The 17,260-nt window shown below is 41.8% G+C and overlaps 2 protein-coding genes across 14 annotated transcripts in view; one reads left to right on the forward strand and one right to left on the reverse strand.

Annotated features, from left to right (window-relative positions):
• The window catches only part of CENPP (centromere protein P), a 286,574-nt gene extending 285,584 nt beyond the window's left edge, over positions 1-990 (reverse strand). Inside the window, exon 1 of one of the 2 annotated variants that reach the window (XM_033236781.1) lies at positions 538-990. In XM_033236781.1, the coding sequence (XP_033092672.1) occupies positions 538-644 (107 nt within the window). In that variant the 5' untranslated portion in view covers positions 645-990. The remainder of the gene's footprint in view (positions 1-537) is intronic. The other variant, XM_033236783.1, reaches the window with a different exon arrangement.
• A 266-nt stretch (positions 991-1,256) lies between these two features.
• NOL8 (nucleolar protein 8) overlaps positions 1,257-17,260 on the forward strand; it is a 28,710-nt gene continuing 12,706 nt past the window's right edge. For 2 of the 12 annotated variants that reach the window (XM_033236757.1, XM_033236766.1), the window contains exons 1-10: positions 1,257-1,438; positions 2,436-2,601; positions 3,103-3,165; positions 4,857-4,935; positions 7,171-7,306; positions 7,837-7,905; positions 10,679-12,553; positions 15,631-15,744; positions 16,215-16,337; positions 16,629-16,719. In XM_033236757.1, the coding sequence (XP_033092648.1) occupies positions 2,463-2,601; positions 3,103-3,165; positions 4,857-4,935; positions 7,171-7,306; positions 7,837-7,905; positions 10,679-12,553; positions 15,631-15,744; positions 16,215-16,337; positions 16,629-16,719 (2,689 nt within the window). In that variant the 5' untranslated portion in view covers positions 1,257-1,438; positions 2,436-2,462. The other 10 variants (XM_033236769.1, XM_033236768.1, XM_033236759.1 and 7 more) reach the window with 9 other exon arrangements.

Consider the following 17,260-nt stretch of genomic DNA (forward strand, 5'->3'; position numbering starts at 1 on the left):
CAATATCTTCAACTATAAAGCAGGACCCACAGTAGCACCTACCTTGGAGGAATGTCAAATTCTCCTACAGGCTATATTAACTACTCTTCTTGATATCAACTTACTTTTTTACCGAAGTTATTTTTCAAAGGAATTTTTATGTCATCGTAAACAAAAAGTCAGTATCACTTGCCATGGTTAGCTGACCCATTAAAAACAAATGCCATGAAATCAAACGGAGTTACTAAATCCCAACTAGAGATACCTCTGCATACTGGAGGCAGAACTATCTAGCTAGGGACATAGTCAAGACTTCGTCCTTGTCAGTCATCCACACAGACGACTGCGATTAAACGAGTTAAAAACCTGCAAGGCGTTTACAGCAGGGCGCCGTACGCGTTGCTCCCAACTCTAGGCCATTGTCATGAAAGGATCAACGCCAGTTCATGCCCACATTTTGGGGCTGGGAGTAGGAGACCGAGTATGTCTGTGGAGATTCACCCGCCTGGCCCGGGAACCCCGGTCAGCGGAGCCTGGGGAACTTGGGGGGTCACGTACTGGACTCTGGACTTCTCTTCCCAGGGCGCCGGTGGGTTCTCACACGCTCGCCGCAAGGCCGCGATCTCAGCTTGCAATGCGCGCACCTCCGCCAGCTCTGCGTCCATGGCGCGTTGCTCACCGCAGCCTCGCAGGCAGCGCCGCTGTCACTCCGACCTGCGCGCTTCACCCGCGCTTCAAGCCTCGCGCGCGCTCCCGGCGCGGACCATCCCGGAGCTCACGAGGAGGGGAGGCGGGAGAGTCCCGCGTGACCCCAGCGGCCCTGTCCGTCCAACTACACGCTCGCCCGAGAGCCTGGGTCCTCGACGTCCCTACACACGTTTCCCTGGCTGTCTAATCAGTGCCTATACTTTCTCGGGAGAGAATGTTCTTTGCTACTCCAAGCCCAAGCGCTCCGCTGCTCGCCCCAGCCGGCAGCCTTGGAGCCGCCCGGCCGCGTGCGTCACTGAAGAGGCAGGGCTGGGATCACGTGGAGGGGCGCGCCTCTTTATTTTTCTCCCCCCCCGACTTCCTCACTTAGGCCGACCTAGTCCAGGAATTGGTACACACAGCGATAGTGTTCAATAGAAACTAGGGGATTTTGGTTTGGCCTCTTTTGCGGTCGTTGAGGGGGAGGTAACGGAGGCGTCAGGGAAGGTGGGAGGACGGTAAAGGAAATTAAAAGCTCTTGGGAACTGAATTGTGGTAACGGAACCTTAGGAGGCTGGGTTGGAAATCGAGTAGGAAGGAAGAGAGGCTGGTCCGTTGGGACATGTGACCAGAAGTTAGGGGCTGCAGCGGCGCTGGCTATAGGTGAACGACGTGGTGAGTAGTGGGTTTCAGGCATGAGTAGTCACAGGGCCGTTTCCTAGCCTCTCTCTTCACTTCTCTGGGAATTCTCGGAGAAAGAAGGCTGCGGCGGGTAGGCTGGGGGCGGAGCTCTGCCCAGAATACATGCCATGTGGTGGACGCTGGGTGGGGGTCTGGTTTGGAAAGAGTCTCAGCTCTTGGGGAAGGGCAGGGCGAGAGCTGAGCGCCTGCCGGGTGCTAACCGAAATGAGATATATTATGATGGGCCCTAGTACCTCTGGAAAAGCTTTCCTGAGTCTCTGTGATCCAGCAACTTTCATGATATAGTGTTAAGAATTCCAAGTTCTGAAGTTAGACCTGCATTATAATCCTGGATTCACTGATTTTCGGTATGGCATTGGGAAAGTGACTTAACCTCTTCTGCTCTTCTGAAAAATGGGAAACATGCAAACTACGTTGTACAATGCAGGCACGTAGCAAAAACACAAGTCTGTATTCGCTGTATCACTTGATCTTTGTGACTGAACCCCACTTTGCAGCACTTTTATTTTGACATAATATTGTGCCATTTGTTTAATTCTTTTGGGACTATGAGGAGCTCCTAGCCTCTGTATTCACTTCTTTGGGTCTTCCCGGAGGAAGAAAGCTGGGGTGGGTAGGTTGGGGGCGAAGACTATTAGGAAGACGTAGACTAGCTCTTTTTATTTTTTAGTGCATTACCTGCCACATCCTGTTTCTATCAGCCTTTGTTACAGACAGTAAATGAATGTATGAATGAATCAAGGAAAAACATCTAAAAACGTGAATAGGTAACATTAAGAGGGATAGAGTAATATTATGGCCATTGGGAGGAAAAAACCTCTGGACCTGTGTCTACATGGGTATAGGGTTGCTGTTCCAAAGTACATTCATGAAAAATGTGGATGTAGGGCTTGGGCTAAACCTCCAAGACTAAAATTTGGAAGCAATACAATTGGAAGTGAAATACAGATCCAGGAGACGGATTTGATACAGACGGTTCAGAGGAAGTGGTTGTTTTGATGGATTTTAGAAGAACTAAGGGAAAGAACTCTTCTTCTCTGTATACAGAAAATTACTTTTCCCACTAGAACACACCAAGTGTATGACCAGCCTCCATGAAAGTGAACAGAGAAACGAAGCGCCTTTATGTGGGTGGCCTTAGCCAGAACATTTCTGAGGCAGACCTGCAAAATCAGTTCAGCAGATTTGGAGAAGTTTTGGATGTGGAGATCATCACACGGAAAGATGACCAAGGTAAATTTATGGTCCTTCATTGGGTATAGGCAGACATAACTCAGGTTAAGTACTAGAAAATAAAACAACCCCAAGATAAATGTTAGCTCTGAACACCAAAAGTTTTAAGTGATGTTTTGGAGGTATGATGTGTGATGTAGAACTTAACCAGAATTCATTTCTGAAATAAGAAAAAATTCTAAATTCTAAACATCTGATTTCAAAAACATATTCTAGTTTTGAGAACTAGAATTTTCTAACATTAAGTGTCCTATTAAGTAGACTATCACTAGCATACAATCAAAATGTTAACTGACTACTGTACATTTTCTTCTTATTTTTTTGGAATATTTTGATAATCATGCTTATTTTATAGCCAATAAAAAAAAACAAGGTTTATGCTTGAATAAGTTTTCAAGAACTAATTTTTTTTTGTTTTAGTTTAGAAACAACCATTTTTACATTGCTCTCTGGATAAGAATTTAAATAAATTGTGTTTTGGTTTTTGGTTTTTTTTTTTAGGAAACCCACAGAAAGTCTTTGCATATATCAACATCAGTGTAGCAGAAGCAGACCTGAAAAAATGTAAGATCATCATAAATTTTCTATACTATTTGCCAGTTTATATCACTCTGTAACTTGGAATACCTTTGGTTCTAAGTCTAAACCTCCACAGCCATTTTTACGTTATCTAGAGGGACAGCAGTTGATCAAGAGAATTCCAGTATCGTATGACTCAGCAGGTTTAGGTCCATTGCATTTGGCATCAGCGGACATGGTACCACTTGCTGGTGGGTTTACTTAAAACTGCTATTCTCAAATATTTTGGACAAGGGACCAAACTTTCATAGAAACTGCCTGTTACATATATCCCACTGAATATCATGCCACATTCCCCCTCAGTCTGATCATTTCTTTGGGAGCTAATCCTTGTCACTAAACACTCAAGGAGGGAGCTTTACAATACACCCTTGTAAGACCATATCCTTGAAATTGTGAAATCTCTTGTTGATAAGTTTAGTAAAGTCAAGGGCAAACAGTGGCCTTCAATGAAGAACGGGAGATCATCCATACTGCCACTGACACAGTAACATATTTTAGTTATTTGGAGGCCAAAAAGTGAAAAAAGACACAGAAAATAAGTAAAGGGAACATGCTAATAGAGGAAGAGGGCAATCAGTCTTTTGTAATTTCATTTGCAAAAAGATTGCTTTATTCTATTTTTCAGTGAGGAATATATGTGACAAATGTGAAGTTGTAGTTAAGAATACATAGCTAGGCTTTGTGACCTGTGGCAGTTATTTAAACTTTTCAGCCCCAGTTTGCTTATGTGATGAATGACAGAAGATAGTGCTTGCCTCATAATATTTCTGTGAGAATTAAATTAAATGATACATTTGCAACACTTTAGGAGGCTAAGGCAGGTGGATCACTTGAGGTCAGGAGTTTGAGACCAGCCTGGCCAACATGGTGAAACCCCATCTTTACTAAAAATACAAAAATTAGCTGGGTTTGGTGGCAGGCACCTGTAATCCCAGCTACTTGGGAGGCTGAGGCAGGACAATCACTGGGGAGGCAGGTTGCAGTGAGCCAAGATCGTGCCACTGCACTCCAGCCTGGGCGACAGAGGGACACTCGGTCTCAAAAATAAAAGATACATTTGTACTTAGTATAGTATCTACCACCTGCAAAATTCTGTTAATGGTATTATTAAGGAAGCTGACAGCAGATACTCAGAGAAATCAATTACTAGGGCATAGTAATTCACACAGTTCAGTTACTCATAGTTAATTCATCTACAAGTTCTACAATGATAATTAGTATGAGGTGGTAAGTAAAATTAAGGTACTGTAGGATTCCAGAGTGTCCTCTGATTCACCTGAAAAGATGATTGTTTTATAGTTACAGGAAATACATGTTTTATAGTTATAGGAAATAACAATAAAATATACATTAAATGTCAGTTATTCAGAGGTTCCTGACATTTGTTTATAAACAAATTGCAAATAAATTTTGCTTTACTTTTTACACATTTTGCCTCATTCCAATCTAGTAACACTGTGAGATAGGGAGTGTAAAGACTCTTTTGGTAAGTTGTCAACATGAGACAAGAGCCTAGGCTCCCTCTCTCCTGGTCTCATTTCTTTTCTTCCACTTCCCGTGGGTCTCTGTGATAAACAAGCCTACTTTTCTTGATACTAAATAATTAGAAAAAGCACAAGCTGAAATATATTTTTCATTGCCATGTACTTGAGTAATAATTCTTTACTTTATAGGTATGTCTGTTTTAAATAAAACAAAATGGAAAGGTGGAACATTACAAATTCAACTAGCAAAAGAAAACTTTTTGCACAGGTAAGTTTTGCTTCACATGGATTTAAACACTATTTTTTTAATATTGCAAGTGGTTTTATATATTATTTCAAATTATCAAGTAATATGGTATTCTTAACAAATTCAAACATTATAAGTAGAGCTGAAATCCCTTTCAACTCTGAATCCCTTCACGCCAGACGCCAACAAAAAGGATAATTTCGTGCATTTACGTATGTATATAATAAACTATAAAAGTATATATGTATTTATTTTCTCTTTGTTAACACACCCTTTTGTGGCAATGTAGATCTTCTCCCTTTATAACAATTGTTATAACCAGAAAATGGTTATACCACAGTGTAGTGGTCCCTTCCCACTGATGACTGTTTCCACTTTTTCATGGTTGTAGATGATCCTGGAACACGTATCCTATGTATATGCAGGTGTTTCACTCGGTTTATATCAGAAAATGGAGTTGCTGAATCTTAGCATTGTCTGCATTTAAATTTTAGTAGACTTCTGAATTGCTTATGTTGATTTTGACTATTAATGCTGGTGTCATACAAAAATATAAAGGAAATAGGAGATCACTGTATGACAGGCATAAGAGTGATTAGGCAAGTGATTTAAGAGCAAGACAACGTATTATAAAAACCATTAGAGCTTTTAAAATCCTAAAGGTATTTTCAGGAAGAAAAGGTATTGTTAGTTGGGGAGTTTTCAAAATAGGAAACAATTTAAGAATATGCAGATAGAGGCCGGGCACGGTGGCTCACGCCTGTAATCCCAGCACTTTGGAAGGCCAAGGCTGGTGGATCACCTGAGGTCAGGAGTTCAAGACCAGCCTGGCTAACGTGGTGAAACCCTGTCTCTACTAAAAATACAAAAATTAGCCAGGTGTGGTCTTGGGCACCTGTAATCCCAGCTACTTGGGAGGCTGAGGCAGGAGAATCACTTGAACCCGGGAGGCAGAGGTTGCAGTGAGCCTACATTGTGCCATTGCACTCCAGCCTGAGCAACAGGAGTGAAACTCTTGTCTCCAAAAAAAAAAAAAAGAAAAAGATAGAATGACCAGGAGAGTTGATAAGATTGTTCCAGACCAATGAAATGTAACAGGAACAGATATATTCTAAAACAAGTGGCAAGCAGCCTACTTTGAGGCATGTTTGGGGACTGGTCTTATGGAAAAGGTGAGAATTTGATTTTGTTCTTCAGCTGAAGCTTTCAGACTGTGAAACAGGGTGGTTATATACCTTTCATTCCAGCAGCAGTTGCCAGCCTATTGTGTGCAGGCACTGGGGCCCCATGCTGAGCAGGTTGAACACACAGTGCTGCTGCTTGGAGTATCTGCATGAATATATCTGAGAAGCTGGGTCTGATGGTTGTTCTGGGACATAAAGGAGACAGACCAGAGGCAACTGCTCTGTGCAGTTGTCCAGGCTTGAAGAAGGCAGCGGTGATTCGAATCGGAAGAGGGGGCATTCTCTCCATTAGGAGGATACAGATAATCAAGACCTAACAAATTGGGCTCCGAAAGATACCTTCGTCATGGGGAAGATTGAATGGAGAGAAATAACATAAAATGTCAAACGCATATAAATTGAAAGGGGAAAATTGAGAGAACTTGCTATCCATGGTCTTGGTCTTCCATAAAGGGGGACTGGGACATCCACTGGAGCAGAGCACAGGTGTGAGCATGCATGTCAGGGATTCAGGAGACTGACTGTAGTGGGTGGGCTAGGAAAAGAACTCTCGTGCTCTGGTGGGACAGCCCTGACAGCACAGCTTCTCACTGCTGTCCAGGCCTGTATTGCTCAGTTGCTGGTAGTAAGGGACTGGTCAATAAACTACAGTAGATCGATGGAAAGGCATGTTGTGCAGCAATCATAGTGATGTTTTCAAAGAATGTATAAGTTGATAAATGAAGTGTACCCAACTGTGCTTATGATATTTGGATTACATTATAAAATGTGTATATTTACATATAGAACAAAGCTGAAGTAGACAAAATATTAACAGTAGGATGAGGGATACAGAATATGTTTTGTGTTCTTCACGGTTCTGTCTTCCAGTATTCTACAATAAAAACATTGTATGTTCAGATAAGTAGGTAAGCTATTATGCTACTAACAAAGCATTTTTGTTTTATTTTGGTTTTTAATACTATAAAGCTGTTTACTTTATGGTGCTCATTTAGGCTCACCTAAAGTGAAATAGCCATTTTACGTGGCTGATTGTTCTGACTCTTGTATTTGTATTTTCTTTTTGATTCAGATTGGCCCAAGAGAGAGAGGAAGCAAAAGCTAAGAAAGAAAAATCAACAACAGGTAACACCAACTTGTTAGAAAAGATAGGAGGAGTGGATTTCCATATGAAAGCTGTGCCAGGGACAGAAGTGCCAGGGCATAAGGTGAGTCTCCTCTGTAGCCTGAGCCAATCACATAGTCTTGGGAACCGGTGCCTGAGATCATGTGATCGTGGGTGTCATGTCTAAAACCAGTTCCTCTTTTCCCCTTTCTTGAGGAAATTAACATAGATAGGAGTTTATGATTTTTCAAGGTGCATTTACAACTCGTAGGTAAACATAGTTCTCTGTCATTTTACAGAGAAAGAAATCAAAACTCAAGCAGAGGTGGACTTTCAAGGGACATAGGTAGCCAGGAATACAGGCAGGTCCCAAGTTTGCCTGTTTAAATTAGCAGCCTGTGTTTTTTGTAAACCATCCTACATGGTTTACTTTGGGATTGATAGCTGCTCCAGATCTCCCTTTTTTTTTCCTTCCCTCTCACAGTTTTTCTCTTTGGTAACTCATTGTCAGAAAACTAAACCCAACAGTAATCATAGCCCACTGATTTTTTTGTTGTATCTACCTAATATTGTTATTAAATCTTTTCCATTTGTGTCACATATAGTAAATAAATTCTTTTTTTTTTCTTTTAGAATTGGGTTGTGAGCAAATTTGGAAGAGTCTTACCTATTCTTCACCTTAAAAATCAACATAAATGTAAAATATCCTTTGGCCTGTCAAAGTAATTATTTACCACAGTGATGGATACTTGTAAAATACCTTTAGCATTTCACTGTCTCTCTCAGTAAATCTTTAGGTGTTTGTTTGCATGTTCCCAGTTTCTTAGTACTCACCTACATGTATGAAACAATTAGAGCATGAGAAAATGGATTGAGGTTTTATACAATTAAGTAATTCAAATGATGAGTGCCAAAGAGGCAGGTTGGTTTATTAATGTATTCATATTGTCATACATGGATTCAAGCCATTGATGAAGGAGCTAAAGAGGCGTAGAGACCCAGAGACCTTCATTAAAGAAGGCTTTAGAGGCCGGGCGCGGTGGCTCAAGCCTGTAATCCCAGCACTTTGGGAGGCCGAGACGGGCGGATCACGAGGTCAGGAGATCGAGACCATCCTGGCTAACACGGTGAAACCCCGTCTCTACTAAAAAAATACAAAATTAGCCGGGCGAGATGGCGGGCGCCTGTAGTCCCAGCTACTCGGGAGGCTGAGGCGAGAGAATGGCGTAAACCCGGGAGGCGGAGCTTGCAGTGAGCTGAGATCTGGCCACTGCACTCCAGCCTGGGCGACAGAGCGAGACTCCGTCTCAAAAAAAAAAAAAAAGAAGGCTTTAGAATTCAGGTAGGTTGTGAATTAGTAGAAGTGATGGGAAGTAGTCCTGGGAGTAGGAATAGTAGATAAAAATACGTGGACAAGCAGGAGGATGGTGGGTTGAGAAACAGTTTGGAGCAGAGTGTGAGCAAATTCTAATGCCTATTCAATGAGGTCACATTGTCTAAGACCTTGAAGACCTGGTTTCATGGAATTCTGAGCAGTATGTCTCGATGTATTCTTTTTATTCTTTTTTTTTTTTTTTTTTTTTTTTGAGACAGAGTCTTGCTCTGTCCCCAGGCTGGAGTGCAGTGGCACAATCTCTGCTCACTGCATCCTCTGCCTCCCAGGTTCAAGTAACTCCCCTGCCTCAACCTCCCAAGTAGCTGGGACTACAGGTGTGTGCCACCATGCCTGGCTAATTTTTTGTATTTTTAGTAGAGACGGGGTTTCACCATGTTGGCCAGGATGGTCTTGATCTCCTGGCCTCGTGATCTGCCCACCTTGGCCTCCCAAAGTGCTGGGATTACAGGCGTGAGCCACTGCGCCCAGCCGTCTTGATGTATTCTTTGGCTTTTAACCTTGGTGTCAGTCAGTAAGGGAAACAGTAGCAGGTATTTCAAACAGAGGGAATATAGTATATGCAGTTAGTTAAACAAGTGCTGGAGGAGCAAAAGCCAAAGGTCAGATTGCCCACTGATTGACAACTGCAGTAAACCACTACCCCCATGGGACCAGAGAAGCAAAAACGTGTGTCCTCAGAGCTCACAGCTACTGTGCCACTGAAGCCACTACCTGAATCCAGGCCCTAGTTGTACTGGACATAGCTATGACTTCTGCCCTCCCTACAAGTGGCTCAAAGTCAAGAAAGTACTGATTTCTTCTTTTCTGCTTTCCAGCTTTCCACCAATGGCAGCCGCTGATGGCAAAGAGGAAAACATTGAAGGACAGTAGAGACAATAGACACTTTGCCACACCTCACATATAACTGACACATATAAGTAGTTACTGAACAAAGGGACTTTCAAGAGTAATCGCTTAAGGTGGGGTGCGGTGGCTCCCACCTGTAATCCCAGCACTTTGGGAGGCCACTGGAGGATCACTTGAGCCCAGGTGTTTGAGACCAGTATAGGCAACATAGTGAGACTCTAACTCTACAAAAAATATTAATAAAAAAAAATTCCGGCCGGGCCCAGTGGCACATGCCTGTGGTCCCTGCTACTGGGGAGGCTGAGTTGGGAGGATCACTTGAGCCTGGAAGGTTGAAGCTGTATTGAGCCACGATCATGCCATGGCACTCCAGCCTGGGCAGCAGTGAGACCCTGTCTCAAAACAAAAAAGAGTGATCACTTAAAGCACCTTAATACTTGCCTATTCACATGCTTTAGGGAATCTGTGAATGACAGCCATCATTACAACACATCGATGTTAACTAGAATCTTTCCTGGATAATGTCAACGTAGTCCTGGTAAAGATTTATTAGATTTTTTTTAATTTTTAATTTTTATTTTTAAGACGGGGTCTCACCATGTTGCCCAGGCTGGTCTCGAACTCCTGGACTTATGTAATCTGCCCATCGCCGCCTCCCAAAGTGCTGGGATTACAGGCATGAGCCACCGTGCCCAGCCCAGCTTTCTAATAAAGACCTAAAAATGATTGCAGAGAGTGAGTTCATGTGAAGTGGACGTTATTGAGCTAGGAGAATCAGTTAGGATGAGTAAGAACTGAGAAGACAGAAATAGCCAAAAGAGTTTGAGAGTAAAGGACACACATGTGGCCATGTCCTCTGGGTTCTCCTGAACCCAGAACTTTGCTTTACTGTATCAGCTCGATGGATGGATTTCTGTGATTTACAGAAAATAGCCCTGAGACCTGTGTACCTATAATATAATCTGAATAGGTTTGCTATAATATCTATCTACAGTCCGAGTAATTTCTGCCAAGTAATAGTGGTGATACTAGACTTTAACTCAGAAAATGTTATAGAAAGCTCAATTTCTTAGACCCTGAAAGGTAACCTAATTAAGTCCTCATTTTCTTTTACAGGAAACTGAAAGGGGGGGGTAAATGACTTATTTGAGATTAAGCAGTAATTTTTGTGTCAAAGATTGATAAGTTTTCCTAAAACCAAGTGCTTTAGTTTTGTTTCTTGACTTGCGTAACGTCATAAAATATGATCCCTCAAAATACTGCCACAACCTAAAGAAGATAGGGGAGGATTTCACAAACACCATTCCTATATCCAGCCTGACTTGGGAATTAGAAGGAGGGAATGACCCTATGAGTAAGAAACGGCGAGGAGAGTTCTCTGACTTTCATGGTCCTCCCAAGAAGGTGATAAAAGTGCAGAAGGATGAGAGTTCCATTGGGTCTCTGGCCATGAGTACAAGGCCCAGGAGGGTAATAGAGAGACCAACCTTAACACAGCAACAGGCTGCAGAAAAAAGAACTTGTGATTCCATTACTCCTTCTAAATCATCGCCTGTACCTGTTTCTGATACTCAGAAACCTAAAAATCTACCTTTTAAGACTTCTAGCTTGGAAACTGCCAAGAAGAGAAATAGCATTTCTGATGATGATATTGATTCTGAAGATGAATTGAGAATGATGATTGCAAAAGAGGAAAACCTACAGAGAACTACACAACCCTCAATAAATGAATCTGAAAATGATCCTTTTGAAGTTGTAAGGGATGATTTCAAATCAGGCATTCACAAACTGCATTCTTTAATAGGTTTAGGTATCAAAAATAATGTCTCTTGCCATGATAGTGATGATGATATTATGAGAAATGATACTGAGTATGACTCAGGAGATACAGATGAAATCATTGCAATGAAAAAAAATGTTGCTAAGGTCAAAAACAGTACAGAATTTTCACAAATGGAAAAATCTACAAAGAAAATTTCTTTGAAAAATAGAGAAAACTGTGAGCTTTCTGATCACTGTATTAAACTACAAAAAAGAAAAAGCAATGTAGAGTCAGCCTTTGGTCATGGATTAAAGTCTCTTAATTGTAAATCTCCCTCTAACTCCAGTAGCAGTGAAGATGCTGATTCTGCATCAGAATTAGCTGACTCTGAAGGAGATGAGTATAATGCCATGATGAAAAACTGCCTTCGTGTGAATCTCACTTTAGCTGATTTGGAACAGTTGGCTGGCAGTGATCTGAAGGTTCCAAATGGAGATACTGAGAGTGATGGACCAGAAACCACCACCCAGTGCAAGTTTGACAGAGGCTCCAAAAGCCCCAAGGCTCCCACTTGCCTCCGCAGAGGCCGACAGTGTATTCATCCTGAGGAGATTGTGGCTTCCCTGTTAGAAGGAGAGGAGAACACCTGTGGCAAACAGAAACCAAAGGAAAACAATTTAAAGCCAAAATTCCAGGCTTTCAAGGGAGTAGGCTGTCTGTATGAAAAGGAATCAATGAAAAAATCCTTGAAAGACAATGTTGCCTCTAGCAATATTAATAAAGATCAGAATTCCATGAAACACGAGGATCCCAGTATCATACCCGTGGAAGATGGGTCCCCATATGTTAATGGCTCATCAGGTGAACTGACTCCATGCCAACACGCAAAGAAGGCGAATGGCCCAAACTATATTCAGCCTCAAAAAAGACAGACCACTTTTGAGAGCCAGGATCACAAGGCAGTATCCCCTAGTAGTTCTGAAAACAGAAGTACGAATCCTATTTCTAGGCCATTAGAAGGTAAGAAGTCCTTAAGTCTTAGTGCAAAGACTCACAACATAGGCTTTGACAAAGACAGCTGCCATAGTACCACAAAGACAGAAGCTTCAGAGGAAGAGAGGTCTGATTCAAGCAGCCTCACATCTCTCAAGAAATCACCAAAGGTCTCATCCAAGGACACTTGGGAAATCAAAACTGATTTCTCACTTTCTGTTAGTAATTCGTCAGATCTGAGTGCTAAAGGTAAGCATGCTGAAGACAATGAGAAGCGTTTGGCAGCCTTGGAAGCGAGGCAAAAAGCAAAAGAAGCGCAGAAGAAGCTGGTGCATAATGCTCTGGCAAAGTTGGTGAGTTTATTTTCAATGCATGGATTTAACAAGAACTCGCAAAGGCTAGCTTTTCCTTCCCATGAAGTGAGGTGTGCCCCCATAGAGCTGATTGTCTTGGTGTTCACCAGTTTCATGTTTTGGTTCTTGAGTTAACTTTTTCATCTGGTTTATCTGAAATTTTCTTTATAATTTTCTTTCATTTAGAAGCTATACCTGGTATAGTTAAGTAATGTATTCAAATGTGTCTGAATTTACATATAAGTCACTTGTCAAGTGATTTATACCTTGCCAAGTCTTCAAGATTTACTGTAACGGGCTTTTGTTCATTCTTCTAACAATTGTTAAGTACACCTTTATAGTAAGTGCCAGATTTATAGTATGAAGATGATGATCTTGCCTTTCATACAGTTTTTGGCTCATGGTGTGGCATACTGACGGTCACAGTTCAGTTACACAGGGCCAGGAGGAGATTGTGCCCATGTGCCCTGGCAGCACACAGGAAACACACCAAGTCAGTTGGGAACTTCTGTAGTCTGAGCTGAGTAGTAGGAAAAGATCTGTGGGAATTGGTCAGGCCCAGGCGAAAGGGTGGGAAGGGAGCAGAAAGGCATTCATTCTAGGAAAAAGGAACATTTATACAAGGGTGAATGTTTTCAGTCAGTGTAACTAAAACTTAGACAGCATGAGGTGGCAAGAAATGAGGCTAGTGGTTTGATTTTGTTCATAAAATGAAAAGAGAGTGAAGAATTTTAAGCAAAAGAGAGAAGATTAAGCAAAGGAGAGAAGAGTTTTAATTGTGTCTATTTTGGAACAGTAGTTGACAGACTACACCTCAAAGGCCATCCAGCCCATGACCTATTTATGTACAGCCTTCAAGCTAAAAATAGTTTTTAAATACAGAACAAAGACCATATGTGGCCTGCAAAGCCTAAAATATTTACTCTGGCCTTTTACAGAAAAAGTTTGTCAACCTCTGTTTGGGAGACATCCTTCAGACTATGATGAAAACAAATCGAATGGGTCCATCTGGAACCAAGGAGAGCCTTTGAGGAGGTGAAAAGTCAAAACCATGAAAACAGCAATGGGAATAGATTGATTGAATTGATATCAAGAAGTTTAATTGATAGGACTTGGTGATAAATAGATAGGGATAGAAAGAGGAATTGTAAGTTTCAGTCTTGGGCAAATAAACAGATAGTGATGGCATTCACTAGATAAGGAAAAAGGGCAGGAAGTAGACTTGGCAGGGGAAGGGAGTGATAGGTTTAGACATGTTCAGTTTGAGATTGGGTTGTTTTAAGCCGCAATGCTTTTTTTTTTCTTCCAATATTTATTTTAGGTTCTGGGGGTATATGTGCAGGTTTGTTACATGGATAAGCTGCGTGTCTTGGAGGTTTGGTGTACAGATTATTTTGTTACCCAGATACCCAGATAATCAGCATAGTACCCAATAGGTGGTTTTTCTTTTCTTTTCTTTTTTTTTTTTTTTGAGATGGAGTTTCGCTCTTGTTGCCCAGGCTGGAGTGCAATGGTACAATCTCGGCTCACTGCAATCTCCGCCTCCCAGGGTCAAGCAATTCTCCTGCCTCAGCCTCCTGAGAAGGTGGAATTACAGGCATCCGCCACTACACCCAGCTAATTTTTATATTTGTGGTAGAGATGGGGTTTCACCATGTTGGTCAGGCTGGTCTCAAATTCCTGACCTCAGGTGATCCGCCTGCCTTGGCCTCCCAAAGTGTTGGGATTACAGGTGTGAGCCACTGTGCCCGGCCCAATAGGTAACTTTTCAATCCTCACTGTCCTCCCACCCTCCACCCTCAAGTAGACCCCAGTTTTGATTGTTCTCCCCCCCCCTTTTTTTAAAACAGGGTCTCACTCTGTCACCCTGGAGTGCAGTGTTATGATCTCAGCTCACTGCAACCTCCACCCAGGCTCAAGCAATTCTCCCACCTCAGTCTGCTGAGTAGCTGGCACTACAATCACGTGCCACCATGCCCAGCTAATTTTTGTATTTTTGTAGAGATGGGGTTTCACCATGTCACCTAGGCTGGCCTCGAACTCCTAAGCTCAAGCAATCAGCCTGCCTTGGCCTTCCAAAGTGCTGGGATATCAGGTGTCAACCACTGTACCTGGCCTATTGCTCCCCTATGTGTACTCAACGTTTAACTCCCACTTATAAGTGAGAACATGCAGTATTTGGTTTTCTGTTCCTGTCTTAATTTGTTTAGGATAATAAACTCCAGCACCATCAATGTGGCTGCAAGGGACACGATTGCATTCTTTTTTTATGACTTCATAGTATTCCGTGGGGCGTGTGTACCACATTTTCTTTATCCAGTCCACCATTGATGGGCATCTAGGTTGATTTCATGTCTTTGCTGAATAGTACTCCAATAAATATGAATAGTACTCCAATGAATATGAATAGTACTCCAATAAACGTATGTGTGCATGTGTCTTTATGGTAGAATGATTTATATTCCTTTGGGCAAATATTCACTAATGGGGTTGCTAGGTCAAATCATAGTTTTAAGTTCTTTGAGAAATCGCCAAACTGCTTTCCACTGTGGGTGAATGAATTCACATTCCCACCAGCAGTATATAAGTATTCCCCTTTCTCTGCAACCTTGCCAGCATCTGTTATATTTTGACTTTTTAGTAATAGCCATTCTGACTGGTGTGAGATGGTATCTCATTGTGGTTTTGATTTGCATTCCTCTAATGATCAGTGATGTTGAGCATTTTTTTTGTATGCTTGTTGGCCGTATTTTTTTTGTCTTTTGAGAAGTGTCTTTTGAGAATTGTCTGCTATGTCCTTTGCCCATTTTTTTACTAGGGTTGTTTGTTTTTTGCTTATTGATTTGTTTAAGTTCCTTATAGATTCTGAGTATCAGACCTTTGTCAGATGCATAGTTTGCAAATATTTTCTCCCATTCTGTACATTGTCTGTTTACTTGGTTGATAGTTCTTTTGCTGTGCAGAAACTCTTTAGTTTAATTCGATCCCACTTGTCAATTTTGGATTTTGCTGCAATTGCTTTTGGAGTCTTCGTCATAAATCTTTTTAAGATGCAATGCTTTTGATGGCCTCCCTAGGATGGTCATCCAGAGGATAAGCCAACACACATCATCTTCGGTTCTGACAGTGAATGTGAAACAGAGGAGACATCGACTCAGGAGCAGAGCCATCCAGGAGAGGAAAGGGTAAAAGTAAGAAGTTCAGGATGTCCCTGTGGACATTCATCTACTTCTGCAGATCCACATCACAAACAACTGCCAATCTCAACATAAAACCCTCCTGATTGCCCCAGTGAGACCCAGGGCTTGCCAGGTCACCACACATTGAGACTGCAGGGGTTTTGGAGATTTTTATATATGAACCTGTATTCTCCACAGCATCTGCAACATGACATCAGTATTAGTGAAATGCTACAGAAACTGTTCTTGCATGTAATAACTACCTCCCCAAAACCAGGCTTCACTGGGGAGCCTCTGGGCCTCTGATCCCAGAGGCCAGTTAGATTTCACTGAGTCAGGAATTTCCACGCGACCCGCCATTTACTCATTCCTGGTAGATGAATCTGGGTTATTGGCTTTCAATGTGAGGGAGAAGATTACCTTATGAAGGAAATGCTACTTGTTTGCCTCTGCTATTAATAAACATTTGTGTTTCTTCACAGGAGTCTGTGGGTAAAACATCTGGGAAGCTGTTTGATAGCAGTGATGATGAGGAATCTGATTCTGAAGATGACAGTAATAGGTTCAAAATTAAACCTCAGTTTGAGGGCAGAGCGGGACAGAAGGTTAGTGAAGACTGAAAATAATTAAACTTGCGACATGTCCTTATTTTTTGACATAGCCCTTAAATCTGGGAAAATGCAGGCAGACCTTAACCTACATTATAGCATCGGGGTGTTTATTTGGGGAGTGAGTCTTCTGTGATCCTATCTGATTGGTTCATAGGTAGATGGAGGTAGGCAAACATCTTAGTGTAGTGAATTTCAGTATGTGGGGAGGTGTACATTGACAGTCTTCATCAGAAGCGATTTCTTGGGAATGTGGCTATCGATTATGTATGTTTTCTGTCTGTGTAGCTCATGGATTTGCAGTCGCACTTTGGCACTGATGACAGATTCCGCATGGACTCTCGATTTCTAGAAAGTGACAGTGAAGAGGAACAGGAAGGTAAATGCTTCATTGTCCAGAGTCTTGATGTCATATCTGGGGACACTGAGAAATCACCTCGTGTACCTCCTTTATTTAATACATGAAGAAACTCTCCATCCCAGACATTGGATTGAGGAGTTTATAATCAAATGTAGAGTTAATACTAAGTTTGTACATAGTAATTTAGGAAAATTTAATTACTTCGAGCTGCCAGAAAGGAAAAGAATAAATAGCATCCACCAAAGGTCCCATTTTCCTCTATCCCATCCTTGGTATGAGAAGAAGTTGAGTGTCCTACCTGGCAGCCTGTGTCAGTTGATCAGCAGGTTCTGGGTGAAGCCATGGAAGATGGTTGTCTCTCCTGGCTTTCTAAAAGGAAGAGTGTTCGTCATCCTCTAGTGTGCATACCTGGTGCAGATTATTTTTTAAAGCTGTGTATCATTGAATGCAATTCTACTTGAATTTATCCCTATTTGAATGTATCTAAGAGTAATGATGCTATCAGAAGCATCCTAATTCTACTTCTTTTCACTTACTATAGCATTTTTCACAGCAGTAC

The sequence above is a fragment of the Trachypithecus francoisi genome, unplaced genomic scaffold, assembly GCF_009764315.1.
Source record: "Trachypithecus francoisi isolate TF-2019V2 unplaced genomic scaffold, Tfra_2.0 Lachesis_group16, whole genome shotgun sequence".
NCBI classification, from domain to species: Eukaryota; Metazoa; Chordata; class Mammalia; order Primates; family Cercopithecidae; genus Trachypithecus; species Trachypithecus francoisi.